This window comes from Ursus americanus, chromosome 14 (assembly GCF_024610735.1).
Source record: "Ursus americanus isolate L20-20 chromosome 14, mUrsAme1.1.p, whole genome shotgun sequence".
Classification (NCBI taxonomy): Eukaryota; Metazoa; Chordata; class Mammalia; order Carnivora; family Ursidae; genus Ursus; species Ursus americanus.
The window spans coordinates 60000590-60017557 of record NC_142140.1 but is presented as its reverse complement, the minus strand read 5'-3'; the positions used below and the strand labels follow the sequence as shown (position 1 = coordinate 60017557).

Below are 16968 nucleotides of genomic sequence, written 5' to 3'. Positions count from 1 at the left end.
CAGGCGCCCCGAGACCGGCAGAAGACACTGGCTCCCGTGGGTGACAACGCGGCTTTATTTTACACTATGGTACAGGACGGGCTGCCCGCGCGGCGCCTGGCTGGGGACGGTGGCTGGGGACCACCGCTGGGGACCGCGGCCTCAGCTGAAGAAGTAAGTGGAGTGCTTCACCTGCTCCAGGTCGAAGGCCCCTGCGGAGCAGAGCAGACGCTGTGGGGCGGCCCGCCGCAGGACCCCACGCCCAGCGAGCACGCAGGAGGCCCTCACTCCCACCTGTCTTGGGCACGGACTTCAGCGTGTCCTGCAGCTTGCCAAACCACACGTTCTTGGAGTGCCTGGGGGACCTGAAGACGAGGGGAGGGTGAGGGTGAGGCCAAGCCGGCAGGGAGGCGTGGGCCCGGCCGCACGGGGTTGGGGTACTTCACCTGGCGCCTGAACAGAATCGCTTCACCAGAAACCTGGACAGGTTGTGCAGGATGGGCTGGCTGTGCAGACGGACAAACTGCTCCCGGCACACCTGGGGGCGGGGGAGGGGGAGCGAGGGGCTGGGGCGAGCGGGACTGGGCCGCCGAGGGCAGGCAGGGTCACCACTCCCCTGCCCAACCCTGAGCTGATGGCCGGACCGAGGCTGACAAGTGCCACAAGGCAAGGGCCACGGGATCAAGGGTGCCTGCTGCCATCTGGGGGTGGGTACAGGGTGGGCAGCACCTGGTTCATGACCTCGACGTCAGCCGCGTGGGTCCAGAAGCAGTCGTGCACGGAGACAAAGGTCAGGCCTTTCCTGCCACAGGATAAGGGTCTCCTGTGAGGAGGGGGCTGCCCTTCGTGGTCCCTTCCCCCTTCCTGCTCCTTCCCTCCTCACCTCAAGCCCCCCACCACTCGGCTAGCATGCTCACACCCCCCACCTGTGTGCGTCCCAGCCGCTGTGTGTCATGCTCGGCACATGGGTGGACAGTTCTCTTAGGAAGGAAACTCTTCGCCCCCCGTCATTCCCCCCCCACCCCTACCCCCAGTTGCCACTGCTGATACCGTCCCCCTCACCCCCACTACAGGGCTCCCGTGCCTCCAGACAGATGGAAACAGAATGCGTCCCCGAACCCTGGCTCCTCTCTAACGAACTATCCACACACCTGCCCTGCTGTCCTGCTCGGCTGCCCCTAAGGGGCTCAGAAACCCAGACACCTATGCCTCCCCCTAGCAGGGCCCCCTCACCAGTTCTGTCAGAACTGGCTACACGGTGTGCGGCCAGCACTCACCTGGATGGGACCACAGGCACCTGTCACTCAGAGCAACCACCCCTCCCTCCCAGGCCCAGCTAGCTGCTTCACCATCACTCACACCTCACTGCCTCAGGACCTTTACACATGCTCACACAGTCCTTTTCTGGGCAGCAGGTCCGACCACCCACATGGCTGGGGTCCTCACCTGCTGTAGGCCTCTGCCCTGGCCCCGACCCTGTCCGACCTGGCCTCCCAACCTGCCTCTGCCACTCTGTGGGTCCCCCCCTGCGTCCCCAACCCCCTGGATGGGGCCTGCATGCACCAGATGACGAACAGAGCTGGGTGCAGTATGCAGGGCCCACCTGTAGCAGTGCAGGGCTGTCAGCATCATGTGCGAAGAGTCCAGCGAGTGGATGAAGTTGGGGGGGAAGCCATTCTTCTGCTTCAGTGTGTTGGGCTTTCTGGGGAGGGGAAGGGTTCAGGCGCCTCCACCCTGGCCTGACCTGGGGGCAGTCCCTGGCCCATGCCCTCCCTCGGCCCAGGCACACCCCCCACCCAGCCCAGGACCCCCACCGCACTCACTGGGTGGTGTCCCCACTCTGGCTGAAGGTGAGGCTCTGGATGCCGCCACTGATCTGCAGGGTTGGGGAAGGGAGGGTCATGAGTCCCCCCCACACACACACACACAGCCAGGGGGCGCTGGGGGGGGGCGTGCACATACCAACACCTTGGAGTCCTGGTGGTAGGGCTGGATGACAGGGATGCCCAGGGGTGTGACCCACTCTACGGCTGAGCCCGAGTGCGAGATGAGCCGGGCGCTCTCGGTCAGCCAGTGCTGTGGACACAGGGCACGGGGCTCAGGGCAGGGCCCGGTCAGGGGCAGCCTGCCAGGCCCGGGGAGGGAACGGAGACACACCTGGATGGCCCGGGTGCCCGAGAACATCTCTTGCAGGCTGTTGAACACCTGGCGCACCAGGTAGTGAGAGGCCTCCCACACGAACTCCTGGAGGGGTGCGGGGTGGCGGTCAAAGCCAGGGTGGCCTCCCCACTGCGCCCAGGGACCTGGAGGGGCAGTGGAACTGACTTCCTCTTTGGGGTCCCCCAAGGCTGCTTGCCGTCCAGCAGCCAGGGGTTTGGGGGGGCCAGGGGCGCAGGCAGGACCAGGGGGACCGTCCCTCCCTCGCAGCGCAGGGACACCCAGCGCACGTGACGGCGCACCTGGGGGAAGTTGCTGAGCTCCCGCAGGCGCCTCTCGATCTGCAGGCGGCCCCCGTAGCGGGTCACCCCGTACACCACGGTCATCACCGTCTGCTTGACCACCTTGCGGCTGATGAACCCCTCAAGCACTTGGGCTACCCGCACACCCCGTTCAGCATCCTGCCTGCGGAACACCTCCACCTGGCAGGCGCTGGGGGTCAGCGGGCGGGCCCACGGACCCTCAGTCTCCACCCCACCCATCCCGCCCAGCAGCCCCACCAGGAAGCCCCCCCCAGTTCCCTTTTCTGACACCTTCCCCAGGAAGCCCACCCTGACTGCCCAGTCCCGTCACGGAGGACGCGTCAGAGACCACGGGACCTGCAAATGCAGGTGTTCGTTAAGATGCAGACCCTGCGTGGGCTTGAGGAGGACGGGTGGGAGGGCCGCGGCGCCCACCTGTGCGGCCACCCCGCTGTACACATCCTGGGGCAGGTCCGAGGGCAGCAGGTTGACGGAGGCGGCCCCCACGCTGTCCCGGCCCAGGGCGGCGTAGTGCTGCAGGCCATTACAGGAGCCGTCCTGGGGCCGACGGGAGAGGGAGGGTCCGAGCGGGGCCGGCGGGAGTGACCCCGGGGAACGAGCCACAGCTCCAAGATACCCCAGTGCACTGCTCACAGCACCAGCTTGTGGGACCCCAGTGAGGAGGCAGGGAAACGTGCCCATATGAGGTCACACCGCAAGGCTGGCCATACCTACTGGGGCTGGCCCCCACACGGGGACACCAGCCAACCTGCAAGTGGGATCTGCAGGGACTGCAAGCACCCCACCCCCAGGGCCAGGCACACCCCTACACCAGGGTCCCCGGCAGGTCACCTGGTGAACCGGGAAGTGAGAGACGTAGGCCGTGGGGTCGGGGGCGCGCACGGCTCGAGCGATCTCCATGCAGCAAGCCAGGGCTTGCCAGGGCTCATCCACCTCCATCCACCACTTCCGGCCCTGACAGCAGAGTGGGGCTCAGGCCAGCCTGGGCAGGCAGGGTGGGGGCGACAGGAGCGACGGGCAGGGAGGGAGACATGGGAGTAGCCCTGCACGAGCAGCCACGGGACGGGGAAGGGTCTGGAGGAAGGACTGGCCTGGACAGGGAGGTGACAGGGCTGCAGAGGGAAGGGGACAGAACGGACAAGGCCAGGAGCCCGTGCCCAGGGGCAGACGCTGGGGGGCTCGGAGGGAGGGCTCGGAGGGAGGGCTTGGAGGGAGGCCTCGGAGGGAGGGCCCGGGGTAGCCGGCACAGGGCACAGGCTGGGGGAGACGGAGAGGCGAGGCACGAGGGCCCCGCCAGCGCCCTCCGCACCCCTACCGTCATGGGCCGGTCGGCAGAGTCCAGGATCTCGTCCATGACCTCATCTGCGAAGACCAGGCGCGCCCGCAGGGGCTCGTGCTTCTTGAGCCCCGTGAGGTTGACCAAGTGGATCTTGAGCCAGTCAAGGCCGCGGGGGCCCAGCGGGCGACCCTGGGCAAACTCGAGCAGGGCACGCGCCAGGTCGCTGCCCAGGTGGTTGAAGTGGGGCGGGCAGGGGTAGGTGCGGCCGCGGAAGTCCATGTTGTGAGGCAGCCAGAAGACGCGGTCCCGGAGGTGCTGGGCCAGCGAGAGGCGGTACAGAGCGTCCGAGCGCAGGCTGTGCATCTCCCGCGCCACCTTCAGGCAGCGGGCCACCTCCCGCCGCACCTCGGCCTTCTGGGCGGATGAGGCACTGGGCGGCAGGCGGCCATCGGGCGGCCGGGGTGCCTCAGAGGGCGGGGCCGGCACACCCAGGCGGGGGCAGCCCTTGGCCGTGAAGAGCTCCAGGACCAGGTCCAGCACGCGCCCGTTGACGCGCCAGGCGCAGTTGCCCAGCTGCGTGAGGGCGTCCAGGGCACCGTGCAGCTCGGCGGGCGGGCAGCTGTCCAGCAGACGCTGGTGCTGCATGGTGCCCTCCAGCGAGCGCATGAGCTTGGTGGGGCTCAGCAGGAAGGCACCCGTGTGCGGCGACGTCCAGGGCAGTGGCGGGCACAGCATGGGCACCTCGGCCGCCTCGAAAGTCAACGTGTGCTCTGCGGCCACCGCCAGCAGCTCGGTGAAAGCCGGGTGTGGCTTCAGGATCCCGATCTGGGGGCGAGGCAGGCAAAAATGGCTCCAGGGGCCGACCACCCCGAAAGACCCACCACGAGTGGGCAGAGGACCCCAGCGGGGCCTAGCATCCCCACAGCACCCAGAGCCCCCAGCCTCGCCTCTCAGGTGCCCAAGGCCTCCTGAGGCCGCCCACCTGGCGGAAGCTGCGGAAGGAGTACACGTGGTAGAGCACGGGGATGAGCGTGCAGGAGCCCTGCCGGGTGGCCAGGCTGCCGGGCATGCGCACGACCTCCACCAGCACCTCGGCTAGCTTCTTGCCCAGCTGCACCAGCACAGACAGGGGCCAGGGCTGCTCGTGGGGGGCCACGGGTGCCCCCAGTGCCTCCCAGTACTGCCGTGGCAAGGGGGGCGCCGCCACCTGGGGGAGGGAGAGTGGGTCAGGGACCGGGGCTCAGGCCCAGAGCTGACCACCCCCAACCACCCCCAGGGCGGGACGACAGAGGCAGCGGAGGCGGCAAGGCCTGGGGGCAAAGCCGGCTGCCCCACTGGGGAGGGCAGTGGGCAGGGGACCAGCGCCCCAGACCTCGGTTTCTCCACCTGGAAATGCAGCCGCGCCGACCCACCCGGGGACAGCCCCCCACGGTCCCAGGCCTCACCTGGGTGTCGGAGGCCAGCAGCTGCAGGTAGCGGTAGTAGCGCTGCCGCAGCGCCTGCACCTGGCTGCTCAGCTTCCTCTGCACCGTGTGCCGGTTGAAGACGCGCAGGCCCAGCTGCTGTGCCAGGGAGAGGAGCGATTCTCCCTGCGGGGGCAGCACCTGCAGGGTCTGGGGGCGGCACCGTGAGCCCCAGGCCCGGCCCCTCAACCCCCAGCCCCCCAGCGTGCCCTGCCTGCCCCCCGCCCCCAGGCCCCACCTGCAGCAGCAGCTCGGCGAGCTCCCTCTCGCTCAGCACGCACAGGTACGGGAAGATGGTGGAGTGGCAGGAGTGGGCAGCCCGGGCCTCGCTGGCCTTCAGCTCCTGCAGCCCGAGGCACAGTGCCTCCGCCCACTCGGCCCGCAGCTGCTTCAGGGTGTTCCGCTGCGGGGGACCGACACAGGCATCGCCACCGTACCCTCTAGGCCCTCGGGGGCAGGGACCCCGAGCTCACAGGCGCCTTGGAAGGGGCGTCCGGAGCCGCGTAGCCGCCTCGCGCCCTTCCTACGCTGCTAGGTAGGAGGTGGGCACACGGCCTACCCTGGCTCTACGGAGGCGGGGAGAGGGGGCCGCGACGCAGCAGCAACCCCACGAGCTTCCCCTCGTGGGCAGGGGCCCGCCCCGCCCGCCCAGACCAGGGGTGTGACCCAGCCAAGGTCCTCACCGCCTGCAGCACCTCCTTGGTCAGCACCCGGGCCTTCTCCACGGACTCCACGGCGACGGTGGTGGCCAGCTCCACGCGCAGCTGCTCCTGGAAGAGCTTCTGCAGCGTCCGCAGCGGCAGGTGCAGCTTTGGGTACGACACGGGCCCGCTCTGCCAGTGCGGACGGGCCGGAGGTGAGGCCCGGGGCCACTGGCCACCCTGCCCTGCCACACCCCCACCCAGCAGCCCCGCAGGGCTGCATCGGAAACCGCCCGTCCACGAGGCTGGGAGGAAGCAAGGCGCCGAACATGTGACAGCCGCCCTGGCTCACGCGCCCAGCACGGGCTGGCCTTGCTCGGCAGGAGCCAGGACAGCCTGGGGGGACACGGTTCGAGGCCCTGGATGCACGTTTTGTCTTTAAACCGGGGACCGTGTGAATGTGTGACCTGCCCAAAAATAGATCAATTAGAAACAGCACCACCCGACACACGGAGAATCACGAACAGGTCTGCAGAGAGCAGCGTGACTCAGTCCTGAGCGCACGGAGCCCCCTCTGCCCGCCTGGGCTCAGGACACCGACCGCCGGCTCTGCCTGGAGCTGCGCCTCCAGGTGGGAAACCAACCCCAGCATGGCTGTGGCCCCTGCCTTTAGGGTCAGGGCCCCACTGGGGGCCAGGACTTGCCAGGTCTGGCTTGTCCAGCCTCTGAGGAGCAGGAAGGCGTTCCTGAGGCAGGTGGCTCTGAGAGAGAGAAAAGGAGGGGCCGAGGCCCCTGCAGCAAGGACAGGGCGGTCCCTGCTAGTCCCCCACACGACACGGCCCCACCTATGGGTGTCAGGGCCTGCTCACCTTGGCATAGATCTCCCTGAGCAGTGGTGAGGTGTTGACCTGGGGTGGGGGCTGTGGCGGGGGCGGCGGGCTAAAGGTGGGCTGGGCCTTGCGCACAGCCCTCAGGACCACGGCCTGCTCCTCCGGGCGCAGTGGCACGCTGGTGAAGAGCCCCTGCAGCTTCAGCCCGTCCCGGGCCATCTGGTCCAGACACCTGCAGGGGGCACACGGCGGGCGCAGACTCACCCAAGGGATGGGTCTCGGCGCCAGGTGGCCGCAGGGGCCTGTGGAGGGGGGGGACCAGCCCCCAGAAAGGGCCGGGCTGCCCACCCACCTCTGGATGGTGCTGGTGTCCTGGTCCAGCCGTCCCATGCACTGCAGGGCGGCTGCATAGGACAACAGGTCTGGGGTGAGGCCAGCGTCTTTCACCATGAAGAACACGTAAACCAGCTCTTTGAAGGAGCCCTGGGGAGACCAAGTGGGGGTGAGGGTCTGGAGGTGGCCGAGACCCCTCTCTACAGGCAACAAATCAGGCAGGAAAAGGCTCACTGGCCAGGCCATTTCCGTGCGCCCCCGAGTGCGGCGCCAGCCAGCGAGGACACTGGGGCGGGGGCAGGGGGAGGGGGGCTGGCGCCCTGAGGAGAGCCGCGTTATCACTTCTATTTCATGAACATGCACAGCTTCAGCCTCACGACAAGGCTCCCAGGTGTGATCTGCGGAGACCCTGCCCTGCGTCTGGCGGTTTTCCGTTCTCTCTTCGTCCACCTGCTTGGAGCTCGGCACTTCCCACGTCCTGAGATCCTCTCTCACGCAGGCGCCGTGGCTCTCATTCCCCGGCACCCGACACGTGGTGTGCCACCTTCCTGTCCCCACCCGTGTCCAGGAAGTGGCTAATTCCCCTTGTATGTGCAGGGGTTAGGAGCGCTGCTGCAGAGCCTTTCAGGAAAGCAGCGCTCCAGCACTCTCCCACCCGCGGCCCTGCTGCCCAAATCTGACCGGTGCTGTCCCATTGGGGACCACGGGCCCGGCACCCAGGCTCTGAGGGGCTGCCCTCCTCACAGTCAGCAGCCATGCACAGTCGCTCTGCGGATCTTTAGTTCTTCAAGGGCTTAGGGGCCATGGCTGGTGCAGACGAGGAACGTTTCCAACGCGGAAAGTTCTACCCAACTGCGCTGGCCTAGAATAAGTGTGTCCGTCCCACATGGACAGAACCTCAGTAAGGTCATCAACATGACAACATGCGCTTCTGAAGTTCGCGTGTTCTTTTGCCCTTGTCCTAAACACAGATGGTAGTCAAAGCCGTGAATAAGGTCCCTCCGTTTTCTGGACAATCCAGCAGGGTTCCTTGCTTTACAGATGGGGAAACTGAGGCTCAGAGAGGCGTGAGCAGTGCGGGCCACACAGTGGGCACGTGGCAGAAACGGGACTCCAACATGGGTCTGGATAAAAGCCAAGCCCCATCACATACGTGGACTGCCCAGAAGCAATGACTGGCGAAGCCAGTGCTGGCTGTGAAGTCTGTGTACGATGCAGAACGGGGCCTGGAGCAGGCTGGCTGGTGCACCCCCACATTCACATCCACCCAGACCTCAGACTAGGGTCTCTACTGGGAAACAGGATCTTTGCTGATGGAACTAGTTATGAGGTGTCTGTGTGACCAGGGAGGCAGACCCTGGAGGGACGGGGCCACAGGCGAAGGACCGCAGGCACCACCGAGAGCCGGGAGAGGCAGGAAAGGCCCTCCCCAGAGCCCCCGGAGTGTGCGCGACCCTGCCACACTTGGATCTGGGACTGAAGGAAAGTAAATCCCCAGCACTTACAGCCGCCCCGATTTCGGTCATTTGTCCCAGGGACCGCAGGAAGCTCACACACAGGCTCCTGGCAGGCATGTTCCACTGGGGGACCTGGAGGGCTTGTGACCTCGGATGGGAGAACCCGGTCCTTCTGTGCTCACTAACTCCCTAAATCTAGCGCACCTCCCAGGGATGAGTGCGGGCAAGAAACCGCCTGCGGACACCGGGCATCTTCGCGTCACGTCACAGTCCAGCGCAGATGGACGAGACAGTGGCTCCTGGGCCTGCCGCCCAGTCCGTGCAGGAGGCGCGGCCCAGTCTCCACCGCGAGCCCACCCTCCTGTGCTCACACCTTTGTCTTCACACGACCGTCTCCTTCGCGGGCCTGTGCGGTTCCCGCTGGCCCTTAAACTGGACTGCAGGCGCAGGGGAGGGAGGAGGCAGGGCAGCTGGCCCCTTGCAAGGCCCCGTACATAACACTCTCCTGAACAACCAGAAAAGACGACACTGCTGGGGACATTAAGAATACTTGGAAAGACATGGGAAACAGCTAAAGCAGAGCCCTGAGGGAAGTTCAGAGCCACAAACGCCCGTGTTCAAGAAAGAAGGGTCGTGACAGCAGAACCTAACCCCTCCACCACAGGAACTAGACCTAAAGCACCCAAGTCACGGTGTCGAGGAAGGGGGACGCCAGACCGTACAGAAGCCCCAGCCTAGTAGTCCAAAGAAACCCTAAAACTTTAGCTGGATTTCTTCCTTTCTTGGTTGTTTGCAAAATTTCTGCCGAGAAACATGGGTGATTTAAGCTTGACGAGCCTGAGAAAATCATTAAGACGGTAACAAGCAGAAAGAGCAGGGCTCACATCTAAGCGCCATTTGGGCCTCGACTCCCGCCACCAGCAGGCAGGGGAGGGACTCCCGCCGAGATGCGCCCCCCCCCGCCCCAAGTCCCAGAGCCACGGCTCACCTTGCGAGCCCAGCCAAGCATGACGGTGTTGTACATGGCCAGCGTGAGCTGCTGCTGCTGCCGGGACCGGCCATGGTAGGTGACCAGCACGTGGTGGGCGAGAGGCAGGTGGCCCGTGAGCAGGCAGCACTCGAGGAAGGCCAGGAGCCTCTGCTGCCAGATCTCCCGCTGCATGGAGGCGCTCCCAGCCTTGGGGGCCTGCTCCACCTCAGGGCTCAGCTTCCGTGGGGCCTCCTGCAGCAGCCACACCAGCTGCTCCTCCCAGAGGCCCTCGGGGACCTCCTGCTCCCAGTGTTGCAGGCGGCTGGCCAGCTGGGCGTCCAGCAGGCGGGGCGCCACCCGCAGCTTGTGCTCACAAGCCAGCTGCTGGGCTCGCACCTGCAGCTTCAGCTCCAACCGCTGCTTGCGCTTCTGCATCGCAAACTTCTCCTGGTCCAGTTTCTGGGCCCAGCGGCCACCGAGTTCCTCGGCGGTGCCCTCAGGCCCTGCCTGGGCCTTCCCGGGGCGCTGGAGACTGGCAGATGCTTGGAGTTGTTGAGCCACGCCGACCCTCTTCACCGTGGCCTTTGACACACACTCGGCCTGCAGCTGCCGCACCCGTGCCTCAAGCACTGTGGGGGCAAAGGGCAAGGATGTCGGGGGGACCCCCACGCAGGCCCCAATCTCCCTAGACCCTCTGGTCTCACCTGCTCCTGAGGCTTCGGCTTTATGTATTTGACGACAACTCCCTCGTGTCCCCCGATTTTCAGGCACATACGCCCTACCCACCTGCTCAGACCCCACCTGCTCAGCACCTGTCTGTCTGAGCCTCTCTCGAACTCAACTTCCCCAACAAGCTCCTGGTGTCCCCCCAAAACCTACTCCTCCACGTCTGTCACTGGCAGTGCTGTCCTTGCAGGTGCTCAGCCGGAAACCCCAGGGTCGTCTAGGCCTCTCTTCCTCCATCCACATCCAGTCTGTCAGCATACCCTCAGGGGTGTGCCTCTGTCTTCAAAATCTACCCAGGTGCCTGGATGCCCCCTGCCCTCACTTCCCCCCACTCCACTGCAGCCGCAATGGCCTCAGGGCCTTTGCACATGCTGTTCCTGATGGGTAGGAGTGGCTGAGTTTCCTGCAGAGCGGTGGTTCAGCTGCTAGCCCTGAGCCACAATGACTTTACACATCACGGGGGTCCCCAGCAGATCAACACACAACCTTGTTCTATGTCCTTCTGCTTGAAACACCTTATTTCACTAACACTGAACCCACAGCCAACAACACTGTAACCACACCTGCACAAACATATTTTCCCCAAAAGGCACCTCACAGCCTTGTGCTGTGAGCTTAGAACACTAGAAAGCACCACTACGCTTGGGGGCCACTTTGAACAGCAAAATCACCAACAAAAGTACAAAAATGCAAAAACAGCGTGCCTGGGTGACTCGACTGAGTCCAACGGGGCTCAGGTCACGATCTCAGGGTCGCGAGATTGAGTCCTGCGTCACAGGGCTCTGCACCCAGCAGGAAGTCTGCTTGAGATCCTCTCTCTCTCTGCCCCTCCCTGCCTCTCCAACAAATTCAGATTTAAACTAAAAACAACGTGACACTAAATGCACCTCGGAAACGGCACCTGTTTACAGTATGCCCGAAGCAGGAAGACAGTGTGTCGCCTGGTTCAGTACCAGCTGGGGGCGGCTATGTTCCACCACTCGTGTTTGCCGCTGTGCATGTCTACAAGTAACTAGGAGAGCGAGTGAGTACTGATTTCAGAGTTACGCGTCAACTTTGCAAATACTACTGCGGACCAACTGTATCTGCCCCGTGCCTGTGCCCCTCCCACTGGACTCAGCTGACAGAAGAGCTGGCCCCACACAGCAGGGGCTCAGCAGAGGTTTGCTGAAATAAAGTGGAAAGACAGGGTGACCTTGGCCCTTAGAGCGCGCCAACACCCAGGACACATGCTTTGGATACACACGTGGAGGCCCACACACTGGAGCAGGGCGGCAACATCAGAGCTGACCTGGCAGCCACAGCTCCTTCTCGCTGAGAAGGCAAGCAAAGGCCACAGGAATCTGTGCCCTCAGTGGGGGTGGGGTGGGGGTGGGTGTCTATTCTGTGCGAGAGGAAACAGTTGGAGAGTTTTAAGATTGGAGGGTGACATAATGTGATTCAGACTTCTAGAACCTTCCTACAGTTGAATAATGGTATCTGGGCTTTGTTTTAAAATAATTAGGTGGTGGGTAAGAAAGGAAAGGCTGCAGTTGAGGATGGTGGTACTTCACTTCTGCATGTTCGGAATTTCCTGAAATAAAGTTTTCCTTTTCAGAGGCTCTCCCATCCCACCACTGGCTGCTGAAAGGGAAGCAGGATGTGCTGGACATGGTCTGGGGGGTGCCAGGACTGAGCTGTTATGAAGATGGGAGGACACTTACTGGGCCCCTTCAGGTGCCCAAGCCCAGGAAGCCAAGCCCGGCCCCATGGGACAATTCAGGGTTCGAATCCTGGCTCTGCATGGGCAGCTGCGTGTAGCCTTGGCCCAGCCTCCCCAGCCACAATTTTGGGCCTCAACTCTCTCACCTGGAAAGCAGGAGCACCTGCTGGGTTTGGGGAAGGGGGAAACACTAAGTGGGCCTTCTGTCATCATCCTCATGGGACCATGTCAGTTACCCCATTCTACAGCATGACATCCCTTCTCACAGGATCACTCTCAGGAACATAACCCCAGCAGAGTGGCCCACACAGGGGGCAGTGGGGAGGGGCTTCAGGCGCCAAGCCTTGGGGGTCTGGGCTCACCCTCCGGCAGCTCCGCGTGGCCCCAGTCCTTCCGGTGGTCTTGCTCACAAGGGCTGGCAGAGGAGCGCCTTCTGTGGCCCCAGACACCACTGAGTGCCCCTGTGGGTGACGAAGAGAGGCTGCGGGAGGCAGAAGGAGGCCCGGCGCCTGGGGGGGCTGGGAGGTCCTCAAATGGGCGGAAACAGCAGGATCCGGGGGCAAAAGAGCTCTAAGCTCAGTGGAAAACGTCGGTGGTCACGGGCCTCACATTGGAAAAAACCAATAGGTCAAAGGTGAAGGGGACCTCAGAGCAAGGAAAATTTGGCTGTGGGGCCGAAGATAACGGGTTCCTCGAACTAAAGGTGCAGTGAGTTCAAAGGTCAAGGGCCCTAAATCTCAAATAAGGGATCAGGGGACTCTAAAAGAAACCAGGACTCAACGTCAAAGTGCTCTGCCGATTCCCGTCCGGAGAGTGGCTCAAGGGCGAGTGAAAGCGGGGTCCAGTCAGTGGGTTCCCCAAAACCAGAACCCCACAGGGACAAGAGGCAAAGGTAGGGAGTGGCTGGATCCCGACGGCCTACGGCCGCAGGGGGAGGCGAGCGGCGGCAGGGGCCGCGGCGTCACCCCCGGGCCTCCCCTACGTTACCTTCCTCGGCCAAGGGGCCGGGGCGGCCCGCCGGCCACAGGGCCCTCCGGAGACCGGACACGCCGTGGCCCCAGCGCAGCGCCAACATGCCGCACACTGCCCGCAGCGTCGCCCGCGCCGCCCGCACTGCGCCTGCGCCGCCCGCCCCTGCCGGGAGTTGTAGTCTCACAGGCTACGGCAGCTGCGAAGGGACCGCGCGGAGGGAGGAGGGCACCGGAACCACAATTCCCAGGGAGCAGCGGGGCCCCGGAAGCTCGGAGGCATGCGCCAAAGGAGCCCTCTAATTGGCTCTTCCCGCTGTCAAGGAGGGGCGGGACAGAGCCGTTGCTTGGGTAACCGCGTGACTCTAAGCCGTCTTTGGGAGGACCAGGAAGCCGGGTTTTTTTGGTTTTTTTTTTTTTTTTTTTTCTTTTAAAGGAATGGTCGCCAAATAGTTAGGACGGCGTTCTGAAATTTAGCGATTCCTCTCTGAGCTTTTCACTGCTCCGACGTCGACTTTGGGGCGGGGGCTATGGTATCGCGGAGGAAGCCGAGGTTGGGAGATGTCGATCCCCAAAAGTAGGCAGATCGCCGTGCCCCAAAACCAGGGGCAGCTGGGCCGTCGCGTTTCCGGAACATCTCCCTTGGCCACTCCCTCCAGTCTCAGTTTCCCCACTAGTCAGCTCTCAAGCTCCCAAGGACAGGAGCAGAGCGGGCGCCTAGAGCACACGAGCCTACGGAGCTGATCTGATGACGAATGGAGTGAGATAACCCCCGGAGCCTGGGGATACCCAGCCTGGCCTTCAGGGTGACCCCCCTCCGGCTTTAGAATCAGACCCGGAAGGCGCTGGGGAAACTGACGCCGGGGGAGGGGCGCATCAGGGGGCATGGGAAGGAGGAGAAGAATATGTGGGGTAAGTGTGTTCCAGGCGGTGCTCGCAGCAAGTGCAAAGGCCCTGAGGCAGAGTCAAGTGTGGCCAGCTGGAGGAACTGGGGCCGAGCCAGAGTTAGAGGAAGCCCAGACAGACTAGAGGGGCTCTTGGGCCCGACCACAGCGGGCCTTAGGGGCCTGGGCTCAAGATGCCACCTCCTGCAGATACTTAAACTTGGTTACCCCATTAGCCCAGAGTGGAAGCTGGACCTGTGCTCTGGAAGGGCCATCCTCCTGGGCCTGGCGGCCTCTTGACAGCACATTCCAGACGCAGCTGCCCACGCGGGCCTGTGCATTATGATTCCACCGGCTGGGAATGTTTTCAACAGACTGCAGCGTCCTCTCAAACCTGCCCCAGCCCACTCCCAGATGCCCTGGGGGCCTCAGATCTGACTCACACCTGGGAGTGCCTTCCTGGCCCTGGGGGGCTGAATCAGTTGGACCTGGTCTCGCAAGACCTAGAGACACCCCCTCGGCCCCCCATAGTCTGGCAGAGCCAGAAACCTAGGCAACACTTGGGAATTCTTTATGCCTCCATTCCCTGCTCTGTTCCTTGGGATATCAGGTGCCCTCAACCAGTGTTTCCCCAAGAGCCAGGCTCCAGGAACTCAGCAGTGAGAAAGTTATTCTTCCTGCTCCCACTGGAACATGGGAGGTCTCACCCGATGCCTGCCTGTTTCCGGCGCCTACCTCAGCTCTCTGGCTGTGATGTCACACGGTTCTCTCCCCACAACGTTTCCTGTTACAGCTTATTGTCATCACGTCAGTATGTGGCTCTGGTTTTCCACTCCTGATGGTGAGATCAACTTTCCTTGTAAAACGTAAGCAAGAAAAATGGGAATAACACATAAGACTGGTGGATGGAGGTCTGACTAAATGGGAAACACAGCGTCAGAGGTTGGAGTTTGGGCGACGCCATGTTTCAGAAACTGTTTGCCTATGTCGGGTTCTCACCCAGAATGTTTTGTCTGATTCGTTTCATGAGACGTTCAGATGAACCTTGCCGTATCGAGAAAGGCAAGGGGCTCCAGATGGAAGGAGAGGGTATCGGATCCCTGGGACTCTCTGTAGTAAATTACCACAAATTGGGGCGCCTGGGTGGTACCAGTGGTTTCGGCTCAGGTCGTGATCTCAGGGTTGAGGGCTCGAGCCCCGAGTCGGGACTCCGTGCTTAGCGGGGAGTCTGCTTGAGACTCTCTCTCTCCTCCCCCTGCTCATGCTCTCTCCAAAAATAAATAAATAAATAAATCTTTAAAAAAAATAAATGAATTGCCACACACCTAGTGCTTTCAGCAACAGAAATGTGTTCTCATTTCTGGAGGCCAACATCAGTATCTGTGGGCTGAAATCAAGGGGTTGCAGGGCTGAACTCCCACTGGAAGCTCAAGGCGGGGGGTCCTCCAGGCATCCCTCCGCGTGTGGCTGCGCCCCTCCAGTCTCTGCCTCCGGGGTCACGTGGCCTCCTCTGTGTCTATGTCAGATCTCCCTGTGTTTCTGTCTTGTAAGGACACTTGTGGCAGTATTCGGGGCCTGCTAGGATGGGTTCCTCATCTGAAGATCTTAATTTAGTTGTATCTGCCCAGACTCCAAATGAGGCAGAATTCACAGGTTCCTGGGATGAGAATGTGGACACAGCTTCGGGGGCCGTTATTCAGCTGGTCGGAGACTACCCTGGGTCTGTGACAAGGGGAAAAAGCTATTCTAGGGCGCTGTGGGGACAAAGGGGCCATCCGAGCATGGACGGTGGGTCAGATTACAGCTTGGTTATGATCGAAGACCTTGCCTACAGGAAATACGTCCACCGGTTTAGAGGCCAAGTGGCACCATCTCTGTGGCTTGTTCTCCAACATCCACTTACATATAAAGATGACATGTGTGCGTTTTTTGAGGTATGATGTCAACAGTGCACACGTGAAGAATACAGCTCAGTTCTCACAAACCTGACACACAGGTGTCCCAAAAAGCGCCCAGCCCCCGGAACCCCCTCCCACCCCCCCATCGCTGGCCCTCAGGGCGATACCCCATCCTGATGCCTCACTCCATAGTTGGTTTTGCCCATTGTAGACTGTGACATAAATGGACCTCCTCTGTGTCAGGCTGCTTCTACTCGACATCCTGCCTGGGATTCATCCACACGGTTGTTTCCTGGGCACAGAATTCCCTGGTTCAAGTTTGCCACGGTGTATTTACCCATCCTCCTGCTGATGGAGAGCAAAAAGAATATTCCATAGAGTCCGGGAACGCAGGAATAGTGTGCACACAGGGCTGTTCTTACAACGTTTCTGTAAGCTTGAGGTCTCAAAAACCCACAACGAGACACCACTTTGCCCCCGTTAAGATGGCTGTAGCCAGGGGCGCCTGGGTGGCACAGCGGTTAAGCGTCTGCCTTCGGCTCAGGGCGTGATCCCGGCGTTCTGGGATCGAGCCCCACATCAGGCTCCTCCGCTAGGAGCCTGCTTCTTCCTCTCCCACTCCCCCTGCTTGTGTTCCCTCTCTCGCTGGCTGTCTCTATCTCTGTCAAATAAATAAATAAAATCTTTAAAGAAAAAAAAAAAGATGGCTGTAGCCAAAACTATGGGCAATCACAGCGTCTCAAGAATGTGCAGAAATCGGAACGCGTGCGCACTGCTGGCGGGAGGTGGACAGGGCAGCCGCCGTGGAAGACAGTCTGGCAGTTCCTGGAAAAGTGAAACATGGAATTATCACATGACCCAGCAGTTCTACTCCCATACAAATATACGAGAGAAATGAAAACACACGTCCACGTGAAGACCTGCACACCCAAGTCCAGGGCAACACAGTCCACAGCAGCCAAAAGGTAGAAATGAGGGGCACCTGGGTGCTCAGTCATTGGGCGTCTGCCTTTGGCTCAGGTCAAGATCCCAGCGTTCCGGGATCGAGCCCTGCGTTGGGCTCCCTGCTCAGCGGGAAACCAGCTTCTCCCTCTCCCACTTCCCCCTGCTTGTGCTCCCTTTCTCACTGCCTCTCTCTGTGTCAAATAAATAAATAAAATCTTAAAAAAAAAAAAGGTAGAAACGACCAAGTGTCTGTCGATACATAAATGATACAGACCATGCGTCCACCACAGACAGGAGCATTCCCTCGGCCGCGAGCAGGAGCGAGGCGCGCACACGCGCTGCCCTGAGGACGGACCCTGAGACCACGACGCTCAGGGAGGGAACCAGACACACAAGGCCCCACGGCGTGTGAG

General features: G+C 62.2%; 1 protein-coding gene across 1 annotated transcript; it reads right to left on the bottom strand.

Moving 5' to 3' along the window:
• Positions 1–37: 37 nt before the first annotated feature.
• Positions 38–12986, bottom strand: POLRMT (RNA polymerase mitochondrial). Its single transcript, XM_045800276.2, has 21 exons — positions 12848–12986; positions 12223–12321; positions 9451–10061; positions 7025–7155; positions 6712–6904; positions 5885–6034; positions 5440–5604; positions 5184–5351; positions 4721–4945; positions 3775–4563; positions 3291–3413; positions 2874–2996; positions 2439–2618; positions 2137–2223; positions 1942–2055; positions 1803–1855; positions 1583–1681; positions 709–781; positions 426–517; positions 274–344; positions 38–191 (listed from the first exon to the last, which is right to left on the bottom strand). Exons 1-21 carry the CDS (start codon positions 12933–12935, stop codon positions 142–144), a joined length of 3684 nt encoding a protein of 1227 aa, XP_045656232.2. The 5' UTR covers positions 12936–12986; the 3' UTR covers positions 38–141.
• Positions 12987–16968: the final 3982 nt, after the last annotated feature.